The sequence below is a fragment of the Falco rusticolus genome, chromosome 3 (genome assembly GCF_015220075.1).
Source record: "Falco rusticolus isolate bFalRus1 chromosome 3, bFalRus1.pri, whole genome shotgun sequence".
NCBI classification, from domain to species: domain Eukaryota; kingdom Metazoa; phylum Chordata; class Aves; order Falconiformes; family Falconidae; genus Falco; species Falco rusticolus.
This window is the reverse complement of record NC_051189.1, coordinates 113,751,569-113,777,389: the sequence shown is the minus strand read 5'-3', so window position 1 is coordinate 113,777,389 and position 25,821 is coordinate 113,751,569. Positions and strand designations below refer to the sequence as shown.

Genomic DNA, 25,821 nt, shown 5'->3' with positions numbered 1-25,821 from the left:
AAGCGGGTGACAAATTTTCTTCCCTGTATTATGGAAGCTGAAGCTCACTCCATTTCATTTATTAGACAGTGGAAAACAGGCTTGTCACCTTCATTATTGCTTCTGGTTCATTTTCCTGTATTCTTCTTACTGCAACATTAAAGCTCCAAACAACACCTATGTGTTTCTGGAGGAACAAGTTATTTTAACTGGACTGTATTAAAGTGTCATGACAGCACTTAATATTAAAGTGGCTTTCTAAACCAAGATCCCATTCTCTGTGAGTAACTCTTCTGCAAATTCTAGTTTACACCAATGGATATCAAACACTGACAGTCACGACACAACTTCATGTAACCACCACCAAATGTCATCAAGCAAAAATAGTCTTTATTCAAATTTCATGGAAACAGGAATCACTGTACTTTGCAAGACAGGGAAAAATAAAATAAAAAAATTTAATATAAAACAAGGATATTGTCACAATACCAGAATATGGAACTATACTTCTTTTCCCTATGGATTACTGCAAGTACCTATATTTTTTTTCCTTTTGACTGTGCTATTCACAACTCTGTAAGTCAAAAAAATATGAAACAAAAGTAGTATGAAACTTAAGACTTAGCACTTCCACTAAATGGCATACATCAAAGGGCATCAATTCAAGGGCAAAGACTGTTGAAGCCATCATACCTACCCTATCAGTCATCACTGCAAATCTCATAAACCCACCAAGGTGCAGTGCTCGTTCTCTGCAAGGCTCTTCCTGGAAAACAGGGCAATTTTGGTGCTCTAGGAAGAGTTATATTTAAAGAGAACCTTTCTATAGGATAGAAAATGAGCTGAACAACCTTGCACCAGAGAGCATGGCAGGGAGGGAGCACTGCAGTTAATAATGACAGACAGACCATCAGGTTGTTAAAAATATACAGCATTGACATGTTTTCTACTTCAATCACTTGTGCTACAACTACTAAACATGTACAAAAGACTTTTCCAACCATTCCAAGTGCAGTTGCAGCAAGGTTAGGATCTGGAGCGAGACCTTGACCGCGACTGGGAGTGTGACCTAGAGGCAGACCTAGATCTAGACTTGGACCGGGACCTAGGCTTTGAAACGGATTTAGACCTGGAACGAGAATCCGATTTGACATTTGGTTTTGACTTGGAAATCGACCTAGACCTGGAGCGAGACACCCGACATGCAGCTGCATCCTCACCCTCACCTTTTGCCTCCTTTTTGTCAGAATCTGATTTTAGATGCTCCTTGTCTTTGGAGGCTGACCTGGACCGCTCGTGGCTGTCCTTCCTTTTCTTCTTGCTACTTGGTTTGCTGTCTCGCTTGCTGCGCCTCTTGCTTTTCTCACTCTTGCTGTGGCTCCTGCTCCTACTTCTGCTGTCATCCCTGCTTCTCTTCCTACTTTTCCTTTTATCCTTACTGTGGCTCCTGCTCCTGCTCTCATCCCTGCTCTTGCTCCTGCTTCTAGCCTTGCTAATGCTCTTCTCCCTGTCTTTGCTTCTGCTCTTCTCCTTGCTCCTACTCCTCATGCTCTCCCTCATGTCTCCCCTGTCCTTACTCCCACTCCTGCTCCTACTCTTTTCCTTGCTGTGGCTCCTGCTCTTTGCTTTCTCATCACTGTTATGGAGAGCGCCCTCAGATTTATCTTTACTTTTGTTTCGGGATTTCTCTGCACTCCTGCTGCGGCTCCTACTTTTATCCTCTTTACTTGGAGTCCTGCTTTTCTCTTTTTGGCTTCTGCTATGGCTCTTGCTTCGACTACGGCTCTTGCTTCTGGAACGGGACACAGACCTGGAAGCGCAAAGACAACAGACAGCTCCACTTCAGCGCGGCTTGGATTTGATTAGCACTTCAAGTGGCGTGCATAATAGGTAGGGAAAAGAAAAACAAACAGTGCTCCTGCTGCAAGTTTAGGATGATTCTTCCCATTTAAGTGGGTAGCCCCCATTTCTTCCAACACAAAGACATACCTGGATCTTGATCTACTCTTGGAGCGACTACTACTGGCGCTGCGGCTCCTGCTTTTATGAGAATGTCTGCTTCGAGAGCGAGACCTGGAACAAAAAAAAAAAATCAATCAGCTTAACATTAGCACATGCCCATGGAGAGCTTGTGATCCCCAGTTCCCTGTGGGCAAAACCCGTAGCATTAAGGCACCTTTCAAGCAGCCGAATGGTGAGACGTTACCCGATAGTTACAGGCTTAAATTAAGAGTAACCTTCTCCCCACTGCTCACCCCCTGCTGCCATGTCTGGAAGAGAGCAGGGTGGCTACCCCAAAGAAAATATGCAACCTTATTTAAAATAAGGAAGTGAGAATCACTTTCCCAGTCAAGGCAGAGTGAATACAGTGAGACACGAGGATAAAGCTTTGATTTCATAAGCAAGCTGTTCTATGGACGGTAGAAGCTTGCCTGAGTTTTCTTGCAACACGTTCTACCCCAGAATGGAAAGGGGAAAATACATGGTGTTGTGTGTTGAAGCAGTTCTCTTGATCATAGAATAAAAGCAGCAAATCTCTAAGAAACAGGGAATGGGTGGGGGTTTCCAAGCTGAGAAAGAACTGTTAGTCCTGGTGCTTACAGCAGAACACAGTGTTCAGAGCTGAAGTGTCAAAGGCACCTTCTGTTTCATTCTGCATGCGCAGCTCCACCTGCCACGCAGCCTTCTCCTGCAAGACAGCAAGGACTACGGACTTGGTGTAGCTGGGGAAGAATGGCAGCACGCTGCCAGGTGTTTAGCTAACAGATACACACGTTCACCAAGGAAGATAGCTCTGAACAGAGGCCTCATTCCCCTTGGTTACTTGCAGGTAACCAATTCATTCTCAAGAACTAGATGTACTGAGAACTCTGAACGCTTCCAGGGTGTTTTGGAACCTGCTGTATATTCATGTAATTGCAGCTAGACTCGGCCTGAGCTACGTTATAAAGAGACATACCTCGAATGGCTTCGGCTTCTAGAGTAAGAGCGGCGCCGTCTCGATCCAGGTCTGTCTTCCACTAATCTAATCTTTCTGCCATTTACTTCTGTCCCGTCCAGCTTTTCAAGGGCTCTTTTCATGTCAGAATAGGATTTGAACTCAATCACACCTTCATTTTTCCTTCCTTTGTGTGCATCTGCATATGTCACTTCCCCTGCCTGACGCATATAATCCTAGAGGAAGAGGACAGAATAACCATTCCCTCGAATCCAGAGCCAGGCTTCCAGGCTGACTCTGTTCATTTCTGCAACAACGCTCACTTAGCCTCTTCTACTCACATGGATGTCAGCAAGGGTTTTAACCAAAGAGCATTCGCAGTGCTAACGGCAAGGTTTCTGAACAAGCCAAATAACACGCTATGATTTCACAGTTTGTGTGATTAGAACCAAAGCAGTGTTGGTAGTTCTGAGCCAAATGTTAATTTAAGGTCTCTCATCTCGAGTCCAATATGGAATATGCTCTGGACTAAGGTAAGTTTCAAATTACGAAAGTGATTAAAGAAAGAAAATTATCGCTCTCTAAATCATGTTTTCAAAGGTAACTTGGGAAAGATGACAAATTTAAAGGTCGAATATGAAGAGGCAAGAAGACTACAGACAAGCAGACTTCCCTTTGTCTTCCACCTAGGTAACATCTCTCATTCTGCAGGAAGAAACCCCCCCACAAGTAAAAGCTCAATTCATTTTCCCCACTTCATGCTCCCTGGCTTCTCTGTTTCGATTACTAAATGCCTGTTTATCAGGGAGGGCCGTCCTGCCCTGCTCTGAGTAAGCCACCAGACAGGGTCATCTTTCAGCCACTGCAGACGTGGGCTGCAATGGAAATGGGGCACAGAACCCCAGTTCAGTCTGTTTTCAACCCAGCTACTCCCACCTTAAGTACACTGAAATGAAAGCTATTCAAAAGAAGCAATGCATCCAGTAGAGGATTAATCATGCCATGCTCTACTTACAATTTTTAATACCAGAAGCAAAGACAAGCTACTGATGCTGTGAAGCGTTAACAACAAAAGACATTTGAAGAATCTCGGTACGTACCTGAACTAGTGTTACATATTCAATTACAGACCAGTTTCTACTACGTCAAAGTTTGTTTAGAACAAATTTTACACATCCTTAAAAGAGAACCATAAAAGAATGCATTCCTGTAAGAACAAATGTTTTTAACCATTGCTGCTAAGTTTGACAAGAAAACACTATCTTTCTGCACCTACTGTTGAAATTCTGCTCCCCTGTCCTGCCTCCTCCATCCATGACGCAGACAACCACGAGCCAACACTCCACCTCCAGCGTACTCAGAGGTGCTGTGGGTACACAGCATTACCCAGCACCTCCGCTGCTGAGAATCACCTTTCACTCCTTTGGACTTAGGAAAACACCAGCTTTTGGCAGAGGTTTTGTATGATTGCTCATTCTGGGAGCGTCCTTTCCCTGAAACTCTCTTTAAAACAGCTTTATGTGGTGTGGAAATTCTTAACAGAGACTGTGCAAGAATGATGCTATCATTTCCAAATAGCTCTAGCACCTTACAAGTTGATGAGTAAAATCCAAAGTGTCAAGGGTGAACTCCTCAATCTCTCGTGAATCCTACCACTGGCATGATTAAAGTGTGTTTTGACAGGGCTTAAAGATAAAACACATCTGTACGTGATGCTGGTTTGTGTTAAGGAAAAAAGTTAACCTCCTACAGCCCAGTGACACCAAGCCTGCAGGTGCAACACCCAGCGTCACATTAATGATTTCACATATGCAAATACATTTCTATATTGATTTAAGTGTGTATCACTTCCAAAATCTACTTGTATGCACACGAGCACACAGACTTACTAATAAGTAGGAGTAAAGAACATGGGTGCATGCCAGTTTTCCTTGTTGAAATGGAAGCTAACTTTTTTACCCTTTGTGCTCTTCAATAGAGAGGGTAAAGAAAGGGGCCCCATACCTTAAGATCTTGCCAGCTGCAGCGGCTTGACAAATTTTCCACAATCAATCTGTATTCTGTACGGGTAGGAGGACCGTACTTATCTCTTCCGCTTCTTCTATAACCATATCCACCTTTAGGAGGTGACAAGCAGACAGCAGTACTTCAACTAGGGAAATGGAGCACTCACTCTACGTCCCGGACGAAAACTCTTCTGCCCCGTATGTTCACAAAACACATTAAAAATTCACCCACCCACTGGTCTAAATTCGATCCCCCTTGTATGAAATGTTACAAAGATCCAAAGCATTAAAAAAATTTTTACTACAGGCACATAATTAAAACAATGCACATAATTATGATTACGCTATGATTAACATGCAATTAAATTTAAAGTTATTTTAAAAACAGTTTGAAAGAAGAAACCAAATTAAGCCAGTTTACTAATGTTACTTACGTTGCTTAAAGGCTTTCTGAATATCTGACATGAATAAAGCTTTTCAGGCACCTATTTCAGATTAATCTCATCTGTCTCTAACCCTTGGGATCCTCACCACCCAGGTCTAATGGGAAAAGGTTGCGGTCGTCACATGGCTTCCTTTTTTTTTGGTCAGCCAAGGGCCACAAAGGTCAAAGAGCCACTCATGGAAAGGTAACCCAGGGTCAGCAAATGGAACAGGCAGTCATCTTAGCCTCAAAGGACTCTTTTAATTAAAACATTGAGGTCTTTGTTAAATCTATGTTAAACATCACAGTGCAAATAAACCATTCAAATAGTTAAACAAAATGATAAAATAAAAATGGTACAAGAAATTGTGTTTATTAATTTATCAGTTAAAATAGTTTAATACAACAAACGTTAAATATTCAGATCAACAGTTACATTTACAGTTACACGACACTATTCACAACTTCATATAATTTTCTTTTTATATTACTCTTTAAAAAAATGAGCAAAAAATATTTTATTTAAAATAAGTCACAGATACAAATGCATGTTAGTGCTTACTGCGTCCAGAACCGTAACTGCTGTCACGACGTGGGCCTCTGGCATGCTCAACGATCACTCTCTCCCCACAAAGATCTTTACCATTTAGCTCATAAACAGCATCATCTGCATCTCGCAGATCATCAAACTCAACAAAGCCGTACCTAAAGAGATGGAGAGAAAAAGAATCACTCAGATCTGAACCAGAGGTATCTGCGCTCAAAGACAACTTGCGTTGCACAGATTTCTGCGGAGCCCGAAGAGCGTGCTGCACGGTCCCTCAGACCAACATCGGCGGCAGCCTCCTGAAGGCCACCTAAGGTTCAAGGCCACGAGCACTACCCCTGCCACAAGCCCACTAAATATCATGCTGTGCTGCACCATATTCAATAAATAATTCCATAAATTTGCTCAACGGCAGTGAGGCTGAACTGGCATTTGACAGATAGTGCAGTATATATGTTCCACAGATCAGGATTTATCCTGAGTTTTTAAAAGCCCCGGGTTCATTCCTGGTCCTATCAGGAAGCGATCTTAATTCCTACTCTTCAAATGGCAATATGCGTTCATCTCTGCAAACACAAGTGGTCTGTATATGCTGCGTGAAAGGTCCAACAAGACAGAAAATACAAAGGCAGGTCAGGAAAAGGGATTTTGTTTTAACCAGACTAATTCTACTCTTGACTGTGGACAGTACTGATGGTCTGGGTAAGAAAAGCCATGTGCTCATGTAACAGGACAGATCTTCCACCTGCTGAAATACCCGCAGCTTCCCATGTACTGCTGAGAAAGTGTTTTCTGCCCACTATATTTCCAATATCCTAGCATCTCAGAGAGCATGGCAAGTCCAAACCTTGTCGAGGGACTCAAATCCAGCAACAGTAACGCGGAACAAGTTCCCTGGGCAAAAGAGGAATCCACCTGCAGCCAAGAGGGCTTGCAAGGGCAGCACAGGGTGCAGGTCCAGAGAAGAACGAAGTTTTGTGTTTGAAAACATCTGCTGCACTAGCTTTGCTCAAGATTTGTTAGTCCTGAGCAGACCAAGTGCAAGAAGGATACAAATTGGAAAAAAAAAAAAAAAAATGTTCATTTGAATGTTGAAATGAAATATTTCGGCATTGATTTCTCATTATCAAAACCAAACACAATACAGAGACAAAACTTACAGACCACTGCTTGCCTGAAAAGGTAAAAGCCAGTGTTTTCAGTTTATCGTCAGAGGTGCCACAGGCATCAGTGCCAATGTCAAGCTGCTGCAAGTGCCTAATCCCTGTCGGCTAGAGATCCCAAAAGGCCAAGCACAGGGTTTTAAAATAATTTCTTACAGCTGGTGCTCAGAGACAAGCTGGTGACTTGCTTACAGTTGCAGAGCAAATGCACAGCTTCAGTGCTCTGAAGCAAAACTCAAGCCTGCAATTTCTAACCAGACAAGAGTTAAACACCTATTTAAAAACTAACATTGTGTGGACACCCGTTATCCCAACGGGTCAGGGGAAGAGAACAAAAAACATCAGAGTGCTGTCTACCGGAGTTCAGAGACTACCTGCAGTTGAAATCACTTCTCCTTCAGTTACCTGCCAAGACCGGATCCAGGCTCCAAAGTCGCCCAAGCAACAGCTGAGGATGCTGCAGCCCTTTGTGCAACTGAGAGTCTCTTTTGGCTGCAACTTCTCCGGCTGCTGTAGGAAAACATGTAATCCTGAGCTCAGGTCTTAGCAAGCCACAGGGCAAAATTTTTGTGACTGCTGGTGTTTTAAGTAATCCAGAAAAACAACCCCCTGACAGAAAAACACTGGCCTCCTCCTCTTTTAAGTCACTTTGTTTTTAAGCTTTCTCACTACCTCCCCCAACCATGGCACTACCAGCAGCTACAGTTTTGCTGCATAATGGTACCCGTAATAATGAAACACTGAAAAATGACTCCAAACACCACAAATAAGGTGGCTGCTTTCACATGCAAGTGCCGTAGTTTCATGGAAGAAACAAGCGTCATTGATTTATAACAACTGAAACCATTATAAAACCATTCAAATTGCAACTTTCCTCCCTTTAGTTCCAAAAATAGAGCAAGTGAGCGCCAACGTTTAAACGAGATCTCGCCTTAATAGCAATTACTTACACAGTGAAGTGCCTGCTGGTAAACACCAGCACTTTCGAGACAATAAATGCACAGACATTTGAGGCTAGAATAACACAGGAATATCTGAATTCAATCAGAGCACAGCACTGAATTTGTTCTTCCCAGAAGTGCACCCAGAAGTTGCTTGGGGGGGCACTCGGACACCCGGACCACGCATGAGACAAGAGGCAGCACTTCCAGCACTCGCGGTCTGACACCAGCTCCTCCACCTGGCCTCCCACGGGAATCTGCTCCCAAGATGGTCCTACATCAACAGGACTTTATCTGGCCAAATGGTGATGGAAAGCATTAACATTTTTTCTTCTCTTTGCTCATTCCAAAAGGGAAGGCTTATCATTGACCCTGTGCTGTTCTTCTTTTTCATCTGGGAACACACAGAATGCAAGTAGCTCTAGAATAAGACATTACTCTGATGGAAAAAGAAAAAGCAAAAGTTAAAAAAAGAAATTAGAAATTTCTTCTTGTAAGACAAACAAGCAAGCTCATACAAACCTTGAGATTACTTGCATTTAAAGAACATTAGAAACCATAGTCCACACCACTCACAAATGAAAGTAATACTGATCCACCTGTTAAATATGTATAATATTGCAGTGTGATCTAAAATCACGAATCAAGAACCTTCAGAAGCACAGTTTTACACCACAGAAAGCCACAACTGCTGACACAGCCTTAACTACAGCAATCTGAACCTGCTGTTATATGACAGCAGTGCAAGTAAATCTTCTCTTAAATGCCTACTATTACTATTTCATACGTGGCATAAAACTACTTACTAAAAACGTCAATGCAATTTACTTCAGCTAACGTGAAGCTATGCCATTTTCTGTTCATGTACCAAAAAAGGAAAAAACTACAGGAGTCTGTCCTCATCCCAAGCAATTCCAGTAGACCAAACATCCTAAAAGGTGGGTTTTTTGGTTTTTAAAGGAAAGGAAAAACGTCATTTTCTGAAATTGCTTAATACCTGAAATAAAAGGCAGACCCTCATCTTTCTCCTTTCAGCTGCTCCTCCACTGCACTGCTTTCAAAGCCTGCTGGTTCCACACCCTCTTCTCTATGCCAGCCCACCAGGACCAGCACAAAGCCCACAAGCTCACCTCTATAGTATTCCCCAGGTGACAATTTTTTCCCCACTATTGACTAACGGCTGGTGCTGGAGATGCGGTGGAGTCCAAGAGCACGAGTCCCATGGGCCGAGAAGGACCTCAAAGCTACTGTCCCTACCCTTTGCAGCACAAGAAATCCATAAAGTTTAGATGAGTGGCAACCTGCCTGAGCTTGACCTGTGGCTGCAGTGCCAGTTCAGCCACTGCTTTGCAGGTTCCCAGCAAAGAGAGACATGCCCAACTCTCACCATGCTCTTCTCTCAGCAAATCAAGCTGATGGTTTGGCAGCTTTCTAAGAACAGAATCACGGAACGGTTTGGGTTGCAAGGGGCCTTAAAGACCATTCAGTTCCAACTCCCTGCCCTGGGCAGGGACACCTCCTGCTAGCCCAGGTTGCTCCAAGCCCTGTCCAGCCTGGCCTTGGACACTACCAGGGATAGTGCACCCACAGCTGCTCTGGGCAACTTCTTCCAGTGCCTCACCACTTTCTGAATTTTATATTACACAATTGCTTCATATGGACAGATGCTCCCAAAATGAGCACATTGCACCTCCACCATTCCTCCTGCATCTCTGGATGAGCGAGGTCGGGGCAAGCAGGCATCAACATGAGCAGCAGCAGAGGAGGAAGCCCATGAAAAAGCGATTCCTGGCTCCGGTTTTATTTGGAATAAAGAATGCAATGCGTCCAACCCTAAAAAACACTCCTGAAAGTTAACTTGTAGGTGGCTCGCAGTCCACTCGGGCTGCTTGCTGGAGCCATACGCTCGCCCGTGCTGTAGCCAGGAAGGGGAACAGCAGAGGCACGGGCAGCACTCTGCCTGCCAGTCCTGCTTGGAGGCGGCTACAGCCAGGAGCAAGGCGTTATTAAAGAAAAGCATCTTCAGACTGCTTGAAACAAAACACTCATTTAATGAGTCACTGAAGTTACAACCTCAAAAAATACTTGAATTTCAAGATTTAAACTACTTAAATGTAAGATTTGGTAGTGATTCTTCTAAGTTTCTGCACTAATGACAAACATTGATGAGAATCTCTGCTCTTCCAGCATGACTGGACACCTTAAATCAAAAAGAAATTAGAATCTCACCTTATTCACCCCAATATTAGCAAAAGGGGAAAAAAATCCACTGGCATTAATTAATAGGTCACCTTACTGTCATCTAGGTGTACTGGGTATCATTATGTTGTGACACCAATTTGATTTTGTTTAATACCGATTACTCTAATTGAAGTTAATCAGCACTAAATATTTTGGTGGGGAGAGTACAAGGAAATCAAATTACTTCTCCTTGGGCAAATACAGACTTTGAGCCTAGTTAGATGGAAGAACTTAAGTCCAAAGCTTTTAGTTTTGATCTGTCTTCCTCAATCCACTGGAGAAGTTACATCCCTCTGTCTTGCAGGTATTTTATAAGGATGAAGCTGCAAATTCTCAAAAGCTGCTCAGGGTGACACAGGGCAGACAAGCACACAGGTAGAACTATTTTTTAACCTAGCGAGATTGCAGATTGTTGTCCCCATCCATGAAAGCTTTCAGATCTTACAGCTACTACAGCTAGCTTTCAGCATTTTTTTAGAAGGTAAAAAGCAGGCTGAAAAGTCCAAATTTCTGGTCGCTTAGTACATACACCACTGCCACACAGAGCTCCGGTTGTCAGTGCAGTTCTGAGTAGAAAAAAAGAATATGAAAACTATGAGCATACAATTAGGAATTGCAGCATTACTTTAAGCCTTCGAATTGCAAGCTTAAATTACAATTAGTGGCAAGCAAGACCCAGCTAAGCTTTTAGGACTCCACTGTATCACATTGCAGTTTCATCCTCCTGCTCAGGCATTTCAGTTTAACTGCTAAAATACCGAACCACTAATCTCCTGCCGGCTGAGCACCAAAGATAGCTCACAAATTTCCAGAAGGAACTGAAAGAATGTCTCAAGTCAAACACCGTGCAGTAATTTTTAATCGTTTGCTAAGCACTACTAAAAATAAGCCGTGGAGAAAGGATCAGAGAGCAAACAAAGCATGCCACAGTACCCTGAAGAAAAACAGTGTGAGGCTATCCCAAGTAGCGACACACAAAACCCGAGAGCTCAAGTCAGTTTTTGTCCAACCCTAATTTAACTACAAACCAACAGCTGTTGAAAGAACTGCAGAATATAAAACTAAAAAAGGAACAAAATTGTTGAGTTAATCCTAGAAATACGGACTGAAGCCACTGCTGAAGCCATCTGCCACAGAAGCAGCAAAAAGCAAGGTGGATGATAACTCAGTTAACATTAGGCTTCCTGTATTCCTTCCTTTATTGGCAACTTTTGAACTCTGTCTCCCCCAAGTGAAGTTCCAAAAAGGACTCTAGCTCTGGAATAAACTGCATACAGAGCGCCTGGATATTAGATCCAGGCAGACTGTGCCCTCCTCCCCTCTATACCTGTTACTGTTTGCACTTAAGATGCCACAAGTTTGGGCTACACAAGTGCACCTGTAAGTCAACTCCTGTGTCCACACCACCACCCCCCAGACAACTCCTGAATGCCAAGCTGGGATCATGGGGCTGGTCCTTGGCAGGTATTTTTCAATAAAGGCAAGGTGACAAGTCCATTAGCCACATCAGCCATGTAATTTGGCAGTTCTACATCTGCTAAAAAAGTTTGTCTGGTTTTTTTTTTCCCCCACCACATCTGTCCATAAGCCAGAAATGTTTAATTTGGAGGCTTATGCAGCAACAGGAAAACTGACAGGCACCCCCCCACACACACACCCCAAAGCACTTTCAAGGGTTTACAGTGGGGTTGGAAAACAGAGCACACTGATATTCCAGTTACAGGCAACCTTCAATACCACCTGAAGCTGCGTTAATTAAAACACTGACATGTGCACAGTTGTTTGTTTTAGTAATGGATTTTATTCATCTTATAAACCTGTTATATGTCCACCTACCAGTACAACCAGCATTAAAACTTAACGTGCCTTTTTTGGTTTTATGCTCAGGGACTAACTTTTACGAGAAATGCCTCTTCTCCACTTCTAAAGTGAAGTTAATAGTTGGCTCGCCTAGCTAATAATAATAAAATCCATATTCCACTCAGCCTTCCTGAGCAAGACTTCAAGCTGGGTTTCTTGTAAAAAGTAAAGACGCCAACACTCGTGAAGCTTCAAGTGTTGGGGAAAAAAACCCACTAAAAATAGGAATTTGTTTTCTCTTGAAAAATCCACACTTGAATGTCTTGGGCAAGTCCTGGTGAAGCAGGAACCAAACCCTCGAGGTGCAGCAAGGGCTCAGCTGCTGGCACAGCACACAGGTCAGAACACATGCGGCACACCGGGGCGCTGGCTAGGCAGGCCCCCCCCCCGGCTGATGCCAGCACATGCCTCCCACCCTGGGGGGCTGAGAACAAACCTCTGCGGCTGCTACAGGGGCTGCAAGGCAGGGCCTCAGCCCCCCCAGAGGGTTGAGTTTGTTGGGTTTGGTTGTTTGGAGTTTTTTTTGTTGTTTTTTTGTTTTTTGGGGGGGGGAGAGCAGGTGCTGGTGTCCCAGAGCATGCCTGGCTCAGCCCCGAGTGCTCACCCTGTGGTGTGGAGGGGCCTGGGGGAAGCCCTGTGGGACACCCCCTCCCCACAGAGGGGGGCAGGACACAGATGACCTTCCCCCTTCCCTCAGTAACTGAGGGAGGGGCCCAGCCGTCCTGCCCGCCCCCCCCCCCCCAACTGCCATGGGAACCCAGGCGTCCTGCCCCTCCCCCCGGACCCCCCCATCCGGCCCCTCCTTGCCACAGAGGCCCAGGTGCACTGTCCCCCTTCCCGTTGCCATGGGAACCCAGGCGTCCTGCCCCCCCCCCCCCCGCCCCGCCGCCACAGGGACTCAGCCGCCCGGCCCCCCTTGCCACAGAGGCCCAGGCGTCCTGCCTCCCGGGACCCCGCCATCCGGCCTCCCCTTCCCCTCGGAGGCCCAGGCGTCATGTCCCCCCCGTTGCCATGGGGACCCAGGCGTCCTGCCCCCCTCCCCGCCACAGGAACCCCGGCGGCTTGCCGAACCCCTGGGGCTCAGCTGCCCGGCGGGAGCCCGGGCGGCCCGGCCGCCCCCCCACTCCCTAAGGGACCCCTGCGGCCTGCCCGCCCCTCACGGCCGCCGCCCGGGGCCGGGGCGGGCCGCGCTCCGCCGGCGGGGAACAGGAGGGCCGGGCCGGGCCGGGCCGCGCTCACCCGTTCTTAAGATCCACCTCCAGGATCTTGCCGTAGCCCTTGAAGAACCGCTCCACGTCCCGCTCCCGCGCCTGGTAGCTGAGGCGGCCGATGTAGACCCGCGGCATCGCGCCCGGCGGGGCCGGGGGGGGGGCGCGGCCCGGGGGGGGGGGGGGGCGGGGCTGCGGCGGCGGCGGAGCGCCCGCGCCAAGGGCGGGGCGAAGCGGCGGCGCGACGTCACGGCGCCGAGCGGGGAGGGGAGGGGGAGCGATAAAGGAGGGGGAGGGAATACGTCACGCGAGGCCACGCCCCCTCCACCACACCTCCCCGCCTGGCCGCGCCGCTTTTAAAGGGGCCACGGCACTGTCGGGTGGACTTCTTCCCTCTTCCCCCGGTTTGTGGGGCTCCCACTTGCCTGTTATGCAGGGCTGGGGTCCTTCCCAGGGGTCTGGGGGTTATGGGGTTCCCCTCCCCATATATGGGGTGTGGCTGGGGGCTGCCTTCCCACGGGTCGGGGGCTTGTGGGGTGCCCCATTCCCCCCACAGCCCCACATGGTGTGCCAGGGTGCTGATGGGGTGCCCCCTTCCCCACACATGGGACACTGCTGGGCTCCTCCTCCCCCAAATGCAGGCAGGGATGGGGGTCCCCCACCCCCACAGCTCGGGGTTCTCAGGGGTCTCCCTGCGGTGACCCCCTCCCTGGGGACACCCCCACCCCGGCCCCACTTGCCCATCCCTCACTCCCACTGAGGAGCAACGACATCCCCCTTGCAGATCCCTAAAGGCCACTTTGGGGACTTATTTTTATCCTTTCAGTTGATACAGACACCTAAAGCACAGCAGACCCCAGCAGAGGCTCCCAGCAATATCCCAGCCTCAGCAGCCACCACCTCCCCAAACCCCCCCTCCATCACCCCCCCAAAAATTAATCCCATGTGTGCACCATGCCAGCAGCTGGACCTCCGATGACAACTCCGCTTGTGTGACAAGAAGAGTTAAATGTAACTATTTATTCCTTTGTGCCCTGGTGTAGGAGTAAGAGCTCGGAACATTTTGTGAAAGTTCTCTATAGCTTGTTAGGTTTTATTGCCGAGTCAAATAAACATGGGGGATGAATGCTTTGCATTAATTTTTCTGGTTTATGTCACGCTTAATAGTGCTCTTAACGATCCCAAAGTCTTTTCTTGCTTTTTTTTCACCCCGCTTTATTTGCTGATCAGGAAAGTGCTGGGGCACAGTGGCTTTGCTGCGGGGGTAACGGGAACGCAGAATATAGGAGTATAGAGGTAGAAACTCAGTTATATAGGATTATAGAGGTAGAAACTCAGTTTATGTATAGGATGTATGAAGGTAGACACTCAGTAGTATAGGAGTTGCAGAGGCAGAAATACAGTAGTATAGGAATACAGAGGTAGAAACACATTAGTATAGGAGTCATCAAGTTAGAAAACACAATAGTGTAGGAGTCGTTGAGGTTGAAACAAGTTAATATAGGAGTAAGTAGGAGTAAACTCTTTGTTGTTCTCAGGAGCAAATGTTGGCACGCTGCCTTGCTCACTCTACAGCCTCCCAGTGCCCTGGGCCGGGGGAGGGGGGGGCGTCAGGGCCACGCAGGGGGGCACAGCACATCCCAGCCGGAGGCCGCAGCAGCCATGGCCCCTCTGAGCCCACCCACCCCTCAGAGCTCCCGGGGGCTCCGTGCCCCTTCCTCCCCCAGCTCAGCGTCAGGCCAGGGGCAGCTCTTCCAGCCCCCTGCCCCCAGCCTGTAGCGTTACACGGGGTCACTGTGTCCCACATGAGGACCCGGCATGGAGCCATGTGGAACCCCATGCACTTGGCCTTGGCCATGGTCCAGCCTGCCCAGACCCCCCTGAAGAGCCTCCTGCCCCCCAGCAGTTCCACACTCCCACCCAGCTTGGTGTCATCTGCGAACTGCCTGAGGGTGCCCTCAACCCCCTGGTCCAGACCTCTGATGAGGACATTAAACAGCACCCAGCCCATGGGACACCCCGTGCGCCCGGCCACCAGCAGGATGTGACTCCACTGCCAACCCCTCTGCAGCCCAGCCAGCCAGCTTCTTACCCAGCAGAGTATGCCTGTCCAAGCCATGAGCAGCCAGGTTCCCAAAATTCCACCCCATCCCTCTACAATGGGTGGGTTTTATTCTAGGTACTGCCATGTGGATTCTCTGCTGTCTAATAGGATTGAGCAGTGCTGAACCTCACACCCAAGAGGAGCTCAAGGAGTTGCTCCCCACCTTGTTCTGCCACCGGACTTTACAAGCTTTATAGCACATCTTTGGGATTGTCACTCTTGTGGTGCGTGTGGATGAGACTGGTTGTGGCTCCAGCTTTACTGGTGGAGCTGCTAGGGGAAGGAGGGGTGAAGGCGTGCGTCACACCCACAGCATCTCACCCCCTTGCAGCTCAGGACTGAACTGTCCTCTTCAGACCCCAAACCCAGGGGCGAGCAGGGGTAGACAGGTGGCCACCAACATGATGGCTAATAAATAACCTGGAGTTTCTCTGCCACTTGTAAGGGACCTTGGAAGGCTGGGCGGGCGCTCCCCCGCCAGGCAGGCACTGGCCCCTTGCTCCCGGGCTTTGCTGGCTGCAGAGCAGAGGGACAGGAGCAGCAGCTCACTCCGCCGCTGAATATCATAATTAAGACCAAAAATTGAAATTCAAATGAACACCATGGTGCTTTGAAAAGGCTTTTGAAGGGAATTGTGGTTCTTGTTGCCCTGAGGATGAGCCTCATCCTTCCCATTGCAATAACTGGGTGGGGGGAAAAAGTGCATCTTTGTCTGTCTGGGGGCACAGATTTGGGGTAAAAAACACTGGTTTTGATGACTGACAGTTGCTAATGGGGCAAAACCACATCCATCCTCCTGCTACTTTTAGCAGGATGATAACTGTTTACGTGCAATTGTAATTAAAGCTTTATAGGATAGAAAATCCCCAAGATTTAGGATGGGGAAAAGGCCAGGTAGCAAGGGAGCCTGGTGCATTGCGTGTGCCCATCCTCAGTGCCACACATCCCTTGCCCACCCTCACGCACCCGACTGAGCATAGAAACATTTATTGGCAGCATCTTAAAAAAATATATACGTATTAAAAAAATAGATACGTATTAGACATGGATTTCCATGAGGTTCTCATCACGATCAGTAGTGACAGCAGGGGCAGCAGCAAAACTGAGTTCAAGTCCAGGTACTGCAAAAAGGCCTCCTTGTACTCGCTAACTTGGCATTTCTCTTTTTTTGAGCTGTTCGAGCTCATTTTTGAAAGGAGGGGATGCCAAGGGCTGGAAGAGCCCTTTGTGCCCTTGTCCTCCAGCCGGCACAGGCATCCCCTGCCAGCACTGCATGAGCTGCGCAGGGAAAAATAAAATAAAAAATTTTTACAATAAAAAAATCCATTTAAAAAATTGAGGTTTCTCTGCATTTCAATGTGGGGAGTGCCCCCAACCCCCTGGCACTTTCTGCTGAACTTGGAGGGGGGACATGGAGGCGGCTCAGAGGCTGCAGGGCTGTGCTGGCTGGGAGGAGGGCAGTGACCAGCCCCCTGCTACCCTGCAGAGCCACCCACAAGCAGCCAAAAATCACCTGGAAGGGACAGTGCAAACAGCAGAACAACACTGACAGCTGCTAAGGAGGCAGGGGACTGCAATGCAACATGCTTAGCCCCAAAAAGATGAGAGAGGGGGGAGCTGCTGCTCTTTGGATACCCTGAGCTGAGCGAGCCGCTGTCCCCAGGCTCCCTGAGCCTTCTCTTCCACCCAAACCCCCCCCAGCTAAAGCAAGGTTGCAGCCTTCCTCCAGAAGCAATTACACATGCTGCTTTAAAAACTTTAAACAACAACAACAACAACAAAAAAAAAAAAGGAGAAAAAAAAAAAAAGAGAAAAAAATCAGTGGATCTGGAGGGGTTTTTTTCCACCTAAGCATCTCTTGTTTGCGGACAAGGAAGCAAGGGCAAGCCTGGCTGTGGCGAAGCAGCAGTGGGCTCAGCCCACCGCCGCGGTTGAGCTGCAGGTCAGAAGATGAGGATCTGCTTCGAGGACGTGAAGGGCTTCATGGTGGCCTCCAGCGCTGCCTTGTAGTCCTGGAGCGGGACCTCGGTGCATGCTGGCGCGGTGAGCTGACCCCTCCGGATCAGCTGGCACAAGGCGTCCATCATGTCAGCCAGGCTCTGGTCTGCAAGGGAAGGGGGGAGCTCTTACCATCACGTGTCCCAGAGCCATCGCCTGTCCCCAGGGACCCCTGCCTGATGCTACCCAGGGGATGCTGGGGTGCGATGGGTTCCCAGCTCAGGCATGTGGCATGTGCCCCCAGCACGGTGGCTCACGCTGTCCCTCCCCAAGCCACACCGCCCAGCGCCCCTGTTTCAGCCATGCTGAGGACTATCAGCACTTGTGACACAAGTAAGAATAAAGAGGACAGCACCGGTGTGGTGGTTTGGCACTGGTTCCTGTGCCGCCCCCCAGCACCCAGCCAGCTCACCCTGCGCGTGGTCCTTCTTCCACTGGGTCACCCAGAAGCCGCAGAGCCGCACGTCCCGGAAGATGAAGGCACTCTGCGGAGAGAGGGAACCACACACCCAGGTGAGACCTGTGTGTCCCCTCCCAGCGTGACAGCCGTGGAGGGTGGCAGTGAGGCTCCTCGCTCCTTTGTTAGCGCTCTCATTTGTGAGCCAGGGCCCAGTGGGATGTGGAGATGTGACTCCAAGGCTTGGAGTCAGGGTGGGTTTGATGCTTGGCACCGGTGGGGATTTAACAGCCACCCAAATCCTCCATAAATAAAGCCAAAAGACCTGCACTGGGATGCAAAGCATCTTGTCCCATAATGGACCCCAGCAGTTAAATAAAAAGGTTGGAGCTCTCAGTTTGCAGGCAGGGGACAGCCGAGCTCCTGCGGTGCTGAGGGGACCAGGACATCCGCAGTGGAGCACAGGGGACCTGTCCTGGGGGAAATCAAGAGCATCTCCAGTACTCACCACAGGCACCATCACAGGCTGCTTTGCCATCCCACCATAGGTGACCATGGTCCCTTTGGGCCTGGAAGAGGAAGGGGCTCTTGGGTTGTGCCACCCGCAACGTGCAGCTTTGACCTTGCAGCCTCTCCTTCTGCTGTACCCAACCCCACCATGGCACCGACAGGCCCCTCAGCCTCCACTTTCCAGAGCTCCCCTCTCGCTCCCATGCGCCATTAGCTGAATTTACAGCTAAATACCCCAGTTACACCTGCCCAGGACCTGGTGGACCTTCATAACTGGACCTCAGCTGCCTCCAGCCACTGGCAGCATTTGAGACACGCAGCAATGACAGCTTAACCTGAAGTCCTGCTATTTTCCAAACCCACTTCTCCACTCATCTCCCCTCTCCAAAAATTCAGTAATGACCATCAGCTAACAGCAACTCCAGCCACCTCCTGTGCTCCGAGGGCTCTGGAGCAGGACCCTCCAGGGCTGGCTGCTGTCCCTGAGCCCGTGCCCGAGCCACCACCCGGCCAAACTTACTGCAGATGCCGCAGCATCTCTGTAGTGCTTTTGCCTCCAACGCAGTTCAGGGCGAGCCGGGGCTTCGGGATGCTCTGCAAGAGTTTATTAAGAAGGTTCCCAAATTTTAGGGCTCCTTTGGAGGATGGGACTGCGGTTTTTGAGGTGGCAACTGCCTTAACCTCAACGTTTACCCTGGGGGCAGCTAAGAGTCATAGAGTTAAAATCTATGATCTGGACCTTGTGGCAGCAGCAAAAGCCCCCCACTTCTGGGGCTAAATCCTGATCTAGAGAGATTTGTCCTTCCCACCATCCCTGCACCTCTCCCCACAGCGCCAACTCGCTGGATGGTCTCTCCAGTGGGATCAGCATTGAGGTACCTTAAATATATCTTTCATCTCTGGCTTTCTCAGCATCTCCTCCGTGATGACATGGTCTGCGCCCAGGGCCATCAGCCTCTCCACTAGCTCTGGGAGACCAGGTCTGAGGGAGGAGAAAAAAAAAAAAACAAAACCAAAAGATGAGGCAGAAAGCAGAGTGTCATCTCCTCCTCCCTCCTGCTCAGACATAGCCTGGGGACAACAGGGCAGAGGCTGGAGGACACCTTGGAGGAGCAAACAGCAAAATTCTGGGCTGGATGGCCAGGATGACCAGATCCAGCTGCCAAACTTGCCTGACCTCCTGCCAGCCTCTGACCCAGGCTGAGGGAAGCTCCTGCCCTGCAGGAGACCCTCTCCTCTCTCAGGGGACCCACCTGTCCCTCACCACATTGATGGTCCTGATGCCGGAGGCTTTGGCGATCTGGATGACAGCCTGGCCCACGCCGCTGTTGGCGGCATTCTGGATGATAGAGTCACCTGGATATAAATAAATCCTGATTTTTTTGTTGCAGAAGCAACTGGCCAACCCACCCCCCTTGTTTTCCACCTGGTGAAGCCATACCTGGCGCCAGGGTCTCGAAGTCAGCCAGCATGCGGTACGCTGTGCAGGGGTTGACGCTCAAGGTGGCGGCGCACAGCACCGGGATGTCGCTGGGCACCTTCAGCAGCATCTCCTCGGGGAACACCCCGTGTGTCCGCCACGTCCCTGGGGTACCAGAGCATTGCAGGCAGAGCGGCAGGAAGGTGAGCAAGGAAAGGAAAACGTTACGAGACTGCAACTCAGGCCATAGCTGCAATGCTGGTCGTGGCAGCACTGCCATGCTGTGCACAGTTTAAACCCTGGAGAGCGAATTATGAAATATTTTCCTGTATGGGTACGGCCAAAATATTGTGAGAGGCAGGGAGTAGATTCCCCACTGCCTGCTGAGATTTATCACCCAGCAAAGTCCAATCATTTCCCAGAGGGATAATGAGGCTGGGGCTCCCTGAGCGCAGGGAGTGTGCAGAGGTAATGGAAACACTCCCCATCCTATAGACGGGCCCATATATTCAAATCCAGTTTAGTTCGATTCGCTCCCTTTATACTTATATCCGCTTTAGCCCCCTAGTATCCATTTACTTTTTTTTTTTTATGTTTAAAAATATGACATTTGGATCTTAACTAGATAGCTTTCGTTCTCCCATTAAGCAAAAAAGCCTTTTAAGAAAAAATAAGCAGAGACCAATCTGTTACACTGAACCAGAACCAGCCATTTTTCTGGCCATTGGCATTTTGGAGAAGCACAAGAGACATTGGTTGGAAAATAAATTCCCATGCTTTCCCACCAGAGCACTATTAAGGAGAAAACTGTAATGAGATGTAACCGTGACCTTGCACAGGTTAAATGCTTTATCCCAGGTCTTTAAAGAAGCTCTAAGCTGATGTGACAAAACACAGTTGTTTCCAGAGAAGCACAGATTGCTGCAATGCTTTAGAATGGCGCAGAAGCCCCATAAAGGGTCTATGCTACAGAAAAGTGGATTATTTCTAAATTCAGGTTTAGCATAAGCAACGGCATTGCTATCGCTGCTATTGTGAGTGCTCCAGATTTTTGCACTGGATGTGTCCCATGCACAGCAGCCCCTTCCCCTGAGCCCCCCATCCTTCCCTGGAGCTCCCCTGCATCTGCAGAGGATGAGCAGCATCAGTCGCTGGGGATCACATACTGAGCTTGCTTTAAAGAAAAAACACATTAAAAATAAAAATGCGTGGTGGAAATAATAAAACATAAGCCATGATATAAACAGGTAAGAAATGAAGATGCCTTTGCGCAGCTCCAGCAGTTATCCCGGTGCTTCTCATCCAAGACAATCCAGCCCATTATATTTATGATCAGGCTAATACAGCACAGAAGGGGCTCCAACTGCTGCCTCCCTTGCCCAGCATTCTCTAATGAGGCTTTTTTTTTTTTTTTTCCCATTTAAGTCACATTCGATTAGATGTAATTGCTGTAAGCAGGAGAGGCACGTGGCTCTATAGACACCCAACAAATATGGTGCTGGGGGGTCCTGGAACAGGATGGAGCTCCCCAAGCATCGGTTCGCACAAGAGCATGGCCATGGGTTTGCTCTCTGTGCAGGCTTGGTAAGCAATCAGGGGGTTCAAGCACCCCAAAAATCCCGAGAAGATGCTTTGCAGGTGGGGGGATGCAGAGGAGTAGCTTGCTGGTGTGTAAGGACCCAGCGGTGCCATGGCTCCCAGCACCGAGGATGCCAGGGTATGCACTCACCGAGTCCAGCATCCGCCGGGATGACCCAGTCCCCAGGTTTTAGAGCTGCCACACGACGCCCGACCTCCAGCACTTCCCCAACACCTTCATTCCCCGCCACGGCCGGCAGCGGGGACAGGATGGCGTAGGTCCCTGCCGGGAAGCTGGAGGTAAGCTGCAGACCCCATCATACCCCATCCCTCCCCATCCCAGGAGCCGTCTTCAGGCCCTCCAAGACATCCCACTGGGAGCACCATGCAAGAATTAATACGCAAAAAAAGACACGGCCGGCACGTTACCTTGGATCATATTGATGTCAGCAGGATTGATGGGGGCTGCCAGCATCTTGACGTGGACATCGGAGTCCCCCAGCTTGGCCACCTCGAGGTCCTTTAGTCTAAACAGGGAGACACAAGGGAAAAGTGCATCAACACTGGCCAGTCTGATGTCTTCTGGAGAGAGATGCCTGTATCACCTACACATTAACCAGCACCCTGTACCCCATGTCACCTATACTGCTGTAGCCTGGTCTCATCGAGTGAAGAAACCCAACATTGGACTTCGATGACCCCGCCAAGACTCCTGTGCCCCAGGGAGCAGCAGTGCCTACATCCACCCCTAAACCTCACACCCTCAGCCAGGGTTAGGAACAAACCCTGAAGAGTCCTGGCACAGAAAAAAGCCTCTCTGAGAGGGATGACATCCCCAACCCTTTTGCCACAAGACCATTTTAAACATGATGAAGATGCTCTTACACCAAGGGAAGAGGAGGGCTGGTTAATCCAGCTCATCTCCCTGCCTCAAACGCATCCTCCTGGCGTGCACAGCCCTAGGGAATTGCAGTATAAAACTTCTGGGATACCTTGGATCTTGCAAGGAGCAGGGGGGAAGTTCCTCCATAAAACCCATCAGCACCATGCCACAGACCAAGGGGACAGAGCAACTGGGAGCTTGGTGACAGCCTGACCCACCTCCCAGCCAGGGCAAACCCACCTGGCCGTGCCCATTGGCAAGACGAAGGCAATTTTAACCACATTTAAACGAGCTGGGGGCTCCGCAAAGGGGCTCGCAAAGGCTGCCAACGTTGGGAGCAGCTCTTTGCTGCAATTACACGCTGCTAACTACATGTCACCAGGAACAAGATGCTGAATTTCTTTTCATGGCTTGGCTTGTGCTGCCAAAGTGGCTCCCCCCTTCCCTCCTCCTAGCTGTGCAGCTGATTGGGAGAGGACGTTGAGGTTTTAATTAAACAGCAGCGTGCACGTGTCCGGCGGCTGTCAGCACACGGGAACTTGCACTGCTGGCAGCAGCTCCAGCTACGGCCCCACATGCGCTCCAGTGCCGGCTTCAGGAGAGGTCACCATGCTCCAGCTCCTCAGCAGCAGCCAGCCAAACAGAAACCCACAGCCTGAATGCTTGCTGAGCACCCTCGCTGAGCACCCTCGCTATACAGATGCACCCCCAAGCACAGAACCCTCTGTCCACATCATGGAAGACCGCCCTCTGCCATCACTCCAGCTATCCTAGCCCTGCACACTCATCTCAGGGGCAGGTCTCCGGCATTTGCAAGTATTTTCCTCTCCTAATTAGCAATCTGGACGATGAGATGGGCATCAGGCTCCCAGCAGGGTCCAAAAACCTCCCTTGGAGAGTTTGGCATCAGCAAGGTGCAGAATACAGCCCCGCAGCTGCTCAGTACAACCAAGAGTCCTGACTTTGGTGGGTTTTGCCCAGATCCATGCAGTTTTTGGCAAGGTTATGAATTTGGAAGCCAGGTGTGTGTCCAGCATCCAAGGAGCGGCAGCAGCTGCTGGGCAAACTGCCTGCCAGAATCAGCTGGATGAAGTTAGCTCCTTGCAAACCAGCTTCAAGCTGAATGGCAAGGCTTTGGAAGGAAAACACTGACGCTCCATCCTGTTTAAGGCTTAAAAAGATTAAAAAGAAAATAAAAATTAGCATTCCAAGACACGGGGACCCACCCGCAGGCACTGCTGTTGAAGGATGCCCATGCCTCTGGCTCTCTGGCCCCCAGCAATGCTGTCTCCATGCTGTATATATTTTTCTGCCTTGTTAGGCAGCCAATTAAATAATTTTGAGTTTTGCCACCCTCTGCATATCTGACTAATTGAAACCCCTTCCTTTTTCTTAAATGAAGTTAAATATTGAGGTTAAAGGTAATACCACGCAGCATCTCCACACAGCATTGGCTTGGGCACAAACCCACAGCTCCAATTGCCATCCCGTTAAAAAAAATATCAGATTTATATTAGACAGATGGACAGATTTTTAATGGAGGCTGCCAAAAGCCAACCACCCAACAAAATCCCATGTCACCAAGCAAAGTAACGCTCAATAATCTTAACAAATTCAGCAGGTTGTGTAAAAAAAATACCATACACTATTCCGTTGGATGGGGATTTTACAGCTTGTCCTGCCCCACTTTAGTGTTACGGGAACTTGGATAGTTTCAGAAATCTGCAGAAACAAGAAGTGGTGAAGCCCAAGACCGGCCTTGCACAAGCGATGGGGCAGCAAATCTCAAGAGCAACGAGCACTGTTGCACAATTAAATGGTCATAAGGAAAAAGCAACCGTCCATCCCCCCCAGACCCCGGGGGCTCGGGCTGCAGGGGCACCCACACAATGGGCTGCACCTCCGGCATCTCCAGGGGTGACCTCAGTCGGTCCGAGCGGGGCAGGGCAGCAAGTCCTCAAGGTTTGTTTCCTCCCTTGATAATCGGGCCTAAACCGCACCAAAATGTGACTTTCCCCTTACAAGGCTTTTTGGCTGTTTTAGAAGGAAAATCCCGCAGCACCAGGTGCCAGTCGCTGGCCCCGAGAGCTGCGACACTGGCTTGGTCCTCGAGCTGGGACCCCAGAGAAACCCCCTCAGTGTGATGCAGCCAAGGGTGAAGTCAGGGTGCAGCGATGCTGGTGGCTCCAACTTCTTCATCGTACCCCAAATTAATCAGGAATGGGCTTTTGGGGAAAACACGTGGTTTTAAGGCAAACTGAAGCAGCAGCAGGTGGGTGGGGGAAGTGGAGGCAAGGCCCCCCACCCCCCACAGCACCTGCCTGTGAGACACTGTGGGATGCGGGAAATGGGAGCACCCCCAGGGACCCCCTGTGTGCCTGGGACCCTCCCAGCCCCCTTGACACTGCCTGGGGGTCCTGCAGGGAGCTGCACCCTGCGGTGGGCAACCCCTGACCCCCCCCACCAATGCACTCCGAAAGCAGCCTGCCAGCACCCCGGGCCCCACACGCCTCCTCTGCACCTCCACCCCACCCTGCACCCCTCTGCTAGCCCCCACCCCACGCTTATGCCCCTGCTGCACCCGCACGCCAGCCTTGCTCCAAGCTGCACCCCCTGTGCTCCTTGCAATGCACCCCAGCACTCCCTACTGCAATGTACTCCCAATACAGCCCCCCCTGCAATGTACCCCAGTATAGCCCCCCTGCACCTCCCTGCAACGCATCCCCAGTAGAGCCCCCCCGCACCTCCCTGCAACGCATCCCCAGTAGAGCCCCCCCGCACCTCCCTGCAACGCATCCCCACTAGAGCCCCCCCTGCAACGCATCCCCACTAGAGCCCCCCCTGCAACGCATCCCCACTAGAGCCCCCCCTGCACGCCCTACTGCAATGCACCCTTAGTAAAGGCCCCCTGCACCCCGTCGCAATGCACCTCCTATACAGCCCCCCCGCAGTGCACTCCCTTCCCCGCCCCCCCCCTTACTGCACGACGGCCGGGGGCTCCCCGTGCCGCTCATAGAGCAGCCCCCGCGGGGGGGCCCGCGCCGCGCCCGAGAGCGCCCGCACGGGGGGGGGCCGCGCCCCGCGCAGCACCCGCGCTGCCGCCCGCTGCATCCGGCCCGGCCCGGCTCGGCTCGGCTCGGCTCGGCTCGGCCCGGCTCGGCTCGGCTCGGCCCCGCTCGGCGCGGCCAGCAGTGGCGTCACGAGCGCAGCCCCGCCCTCCGGTGCGGCCCCGCCCCCCGCCTTAAGGCGGCCCGGGCACCGCTGTGATGAGCCGGCGGGGTCTCTGCGGGGCGGCCCGGGGGGGGCCGGGGGGCTCCGGCACCGCCGGGGCCGGGGTCCTGCTTCGGGGCTGCTTTATCCCAAACCACTCCCGAAAACATCAGCCGTGCTGGAGGCTGCGCCAGCGCCCTGTGCCGAGCCGTGGCAGCCCAGGGGCCTCGGTGATGGGCACAGGAGCATCCCTTGAGCCCTGGCAGGGGGGTCCTCGGTGGGCGTGGGGGGGGAACGGGGGACGACAGCGCCCCTTTCCTCTGATTTATGGACCACCGGCTTCCAGCCTGTAAGGGATGTACACGCTCGCTGGAAAGATGCACCACAAATGTGCATCAGATGATTATTTAAAAC

At 50.3% G+C, this 25,821-nt stretch overlaps 2 protein-coding genes across 5 annotated transcripts; both read right to left on the bottom strand.

Moving 5' to 3' along the window:
* Nucleotides 1-347: 347 nt before the first annotated feature.
* On the bottom strand, nucleotides 348-13,493 carry SRSF4 (serine and arginine rich splicing factor 4). Of its 3 annotated transcripts, XM_037381034.1 has the most exons (7): nucleotides 13,339-13,493; nucleotides 7,463-7,567; nucleotides 5,910-6,052; nucleotides 4,922-5,034; nucleotides 2,939-3,153; nucleotides 1,969-2,052; nucleotides 348-1,789 (listed from the first exon to the last, which is right to left on the bottom strand). In XM_037381034.1, the coding sequence occupies exons 1-7, from the start codon at nucleotides 13,443-13,445 to the stop codon at nucleotides 1,006-1,008; spliced, it is 1,551 nt and encodes a 516-aa protein (XP_037236931.1). In that variant the 5' UTR covers nucleotides 13,446-13,493; the 3' UTR covers nucleotides 348-1,005. The 3 variants fall into 3 exon arrangements, with proteins under 3 accessions (XP_037236931.1, XP_037236932.1, XP_037236933.1); XM_037381035.1 differs by lacking the exon at nucleotides 7,463-7,567; XM_037381036.1 differs by lacking the exons at nucleotides 5,910-6,052; nucleotides 7,463-7,567; nucleotides 13,339-13,493 and adding an exon at nucleotides 5,358-5,557.
* Nucleotides 13,494-16,382: 2,889 nt separating this feature from the next.
* On the bottom strand, nucleotides 16,383-25,392 carry MECR (mitochondrial trans-2-enoyl-CoA reductase). 2 transcript variants are annotated; one of them, XM_037381392.1, is made up of 10 exons: nucleotides 25,178-25,392; nucleotides 21,744-21,841; nucleotides 21,466-21,597; nucleotides 19,758-19,901; nucleotides 19,570-19,672; nucleotides 19,196-19,298; nucleotides 18,837-18,910; nucleotides 18,315-18,375; nucleotides 17,822-17,894; nucleotides 16,383-17,515 (listed from the first exon to the last, which is right to left on the bottom strand). In XM_037381392.1, exons 1-10 carry the CDS (start codon nucleotides 25,306-25,308, stop codon nucleotides 17,355-17,357), a joined length of 1,080 nt encoding a protein of 359 aa, XP_037237289.1. In that variant the 5' UTR covers nucleotides 25,309-25,392; the 3' UTR covers nucleotides 16,383-17,354. The 2 variants fall into 2 exon arrangements, with proteins under 2 accessions (XP_037237289.1, XP_037237290.1); XM_037381393.1 differs by lacking the exon at nucleotides 25,178-25,392 and adding an exon at nucleotides 22,200-24,726.
* Nucleotides 25,393-25,821: the final 429 nt, after the last annotated feature.

What these genes read in the sequence shown, in the direction of transcription:
- SRSF4 (XM_037381034.1), bottom strand. Translation starts at nt 13,445, where the DNA reads ATGCCGCGGGTCTACATCGGCCGCCTCAGCTACCAGGCGCGGGAGCGG. An exon ending in CAGTTACGGTTCTGGACGCA is followed by an intron (nt 5,035 to 5,909) that starts GTAAGCACTAAC and finishes CACCTCCTAAAG; the next exon opens with GTGGATATGGTTATAGAAGA. An exon ending in AAGAGTAGATCAAGATCCAG is followed by an intron (nt 1,790 to 1,968) that starts GTATGTCTTTGT and finishes TTGCGCTTCCAG; the next exon opens with GTCTGTGTCCCGTTCCAGAA.
- MECR (XM_037381392.1), bottom strand. Translation starts at nt 25,308, where the DNA reads ATGCAGCGGGCGGCAGCGCGGGTGCTGCGCGGGGCGCGGCCCCCCCCC. An exon ending in GAGCCCCCGGCCGTCGTGCA is followed by an intron (nt 21,842 to 25,177) that starts GTAAGGGGGGGG and finishes CTCCCTGTTTAG; the next exon opens with ACTAAAGGACCTCGAGGTGG. An exon ending in TGACATCAATATGATCCAAG is followed by an intron (nt 21,598 to 21,743) that starts GTAACGTGCCGG and finishes GCTTCCCGGCAG; the next exon opens with GGACCTACGCCATCCTGTCC.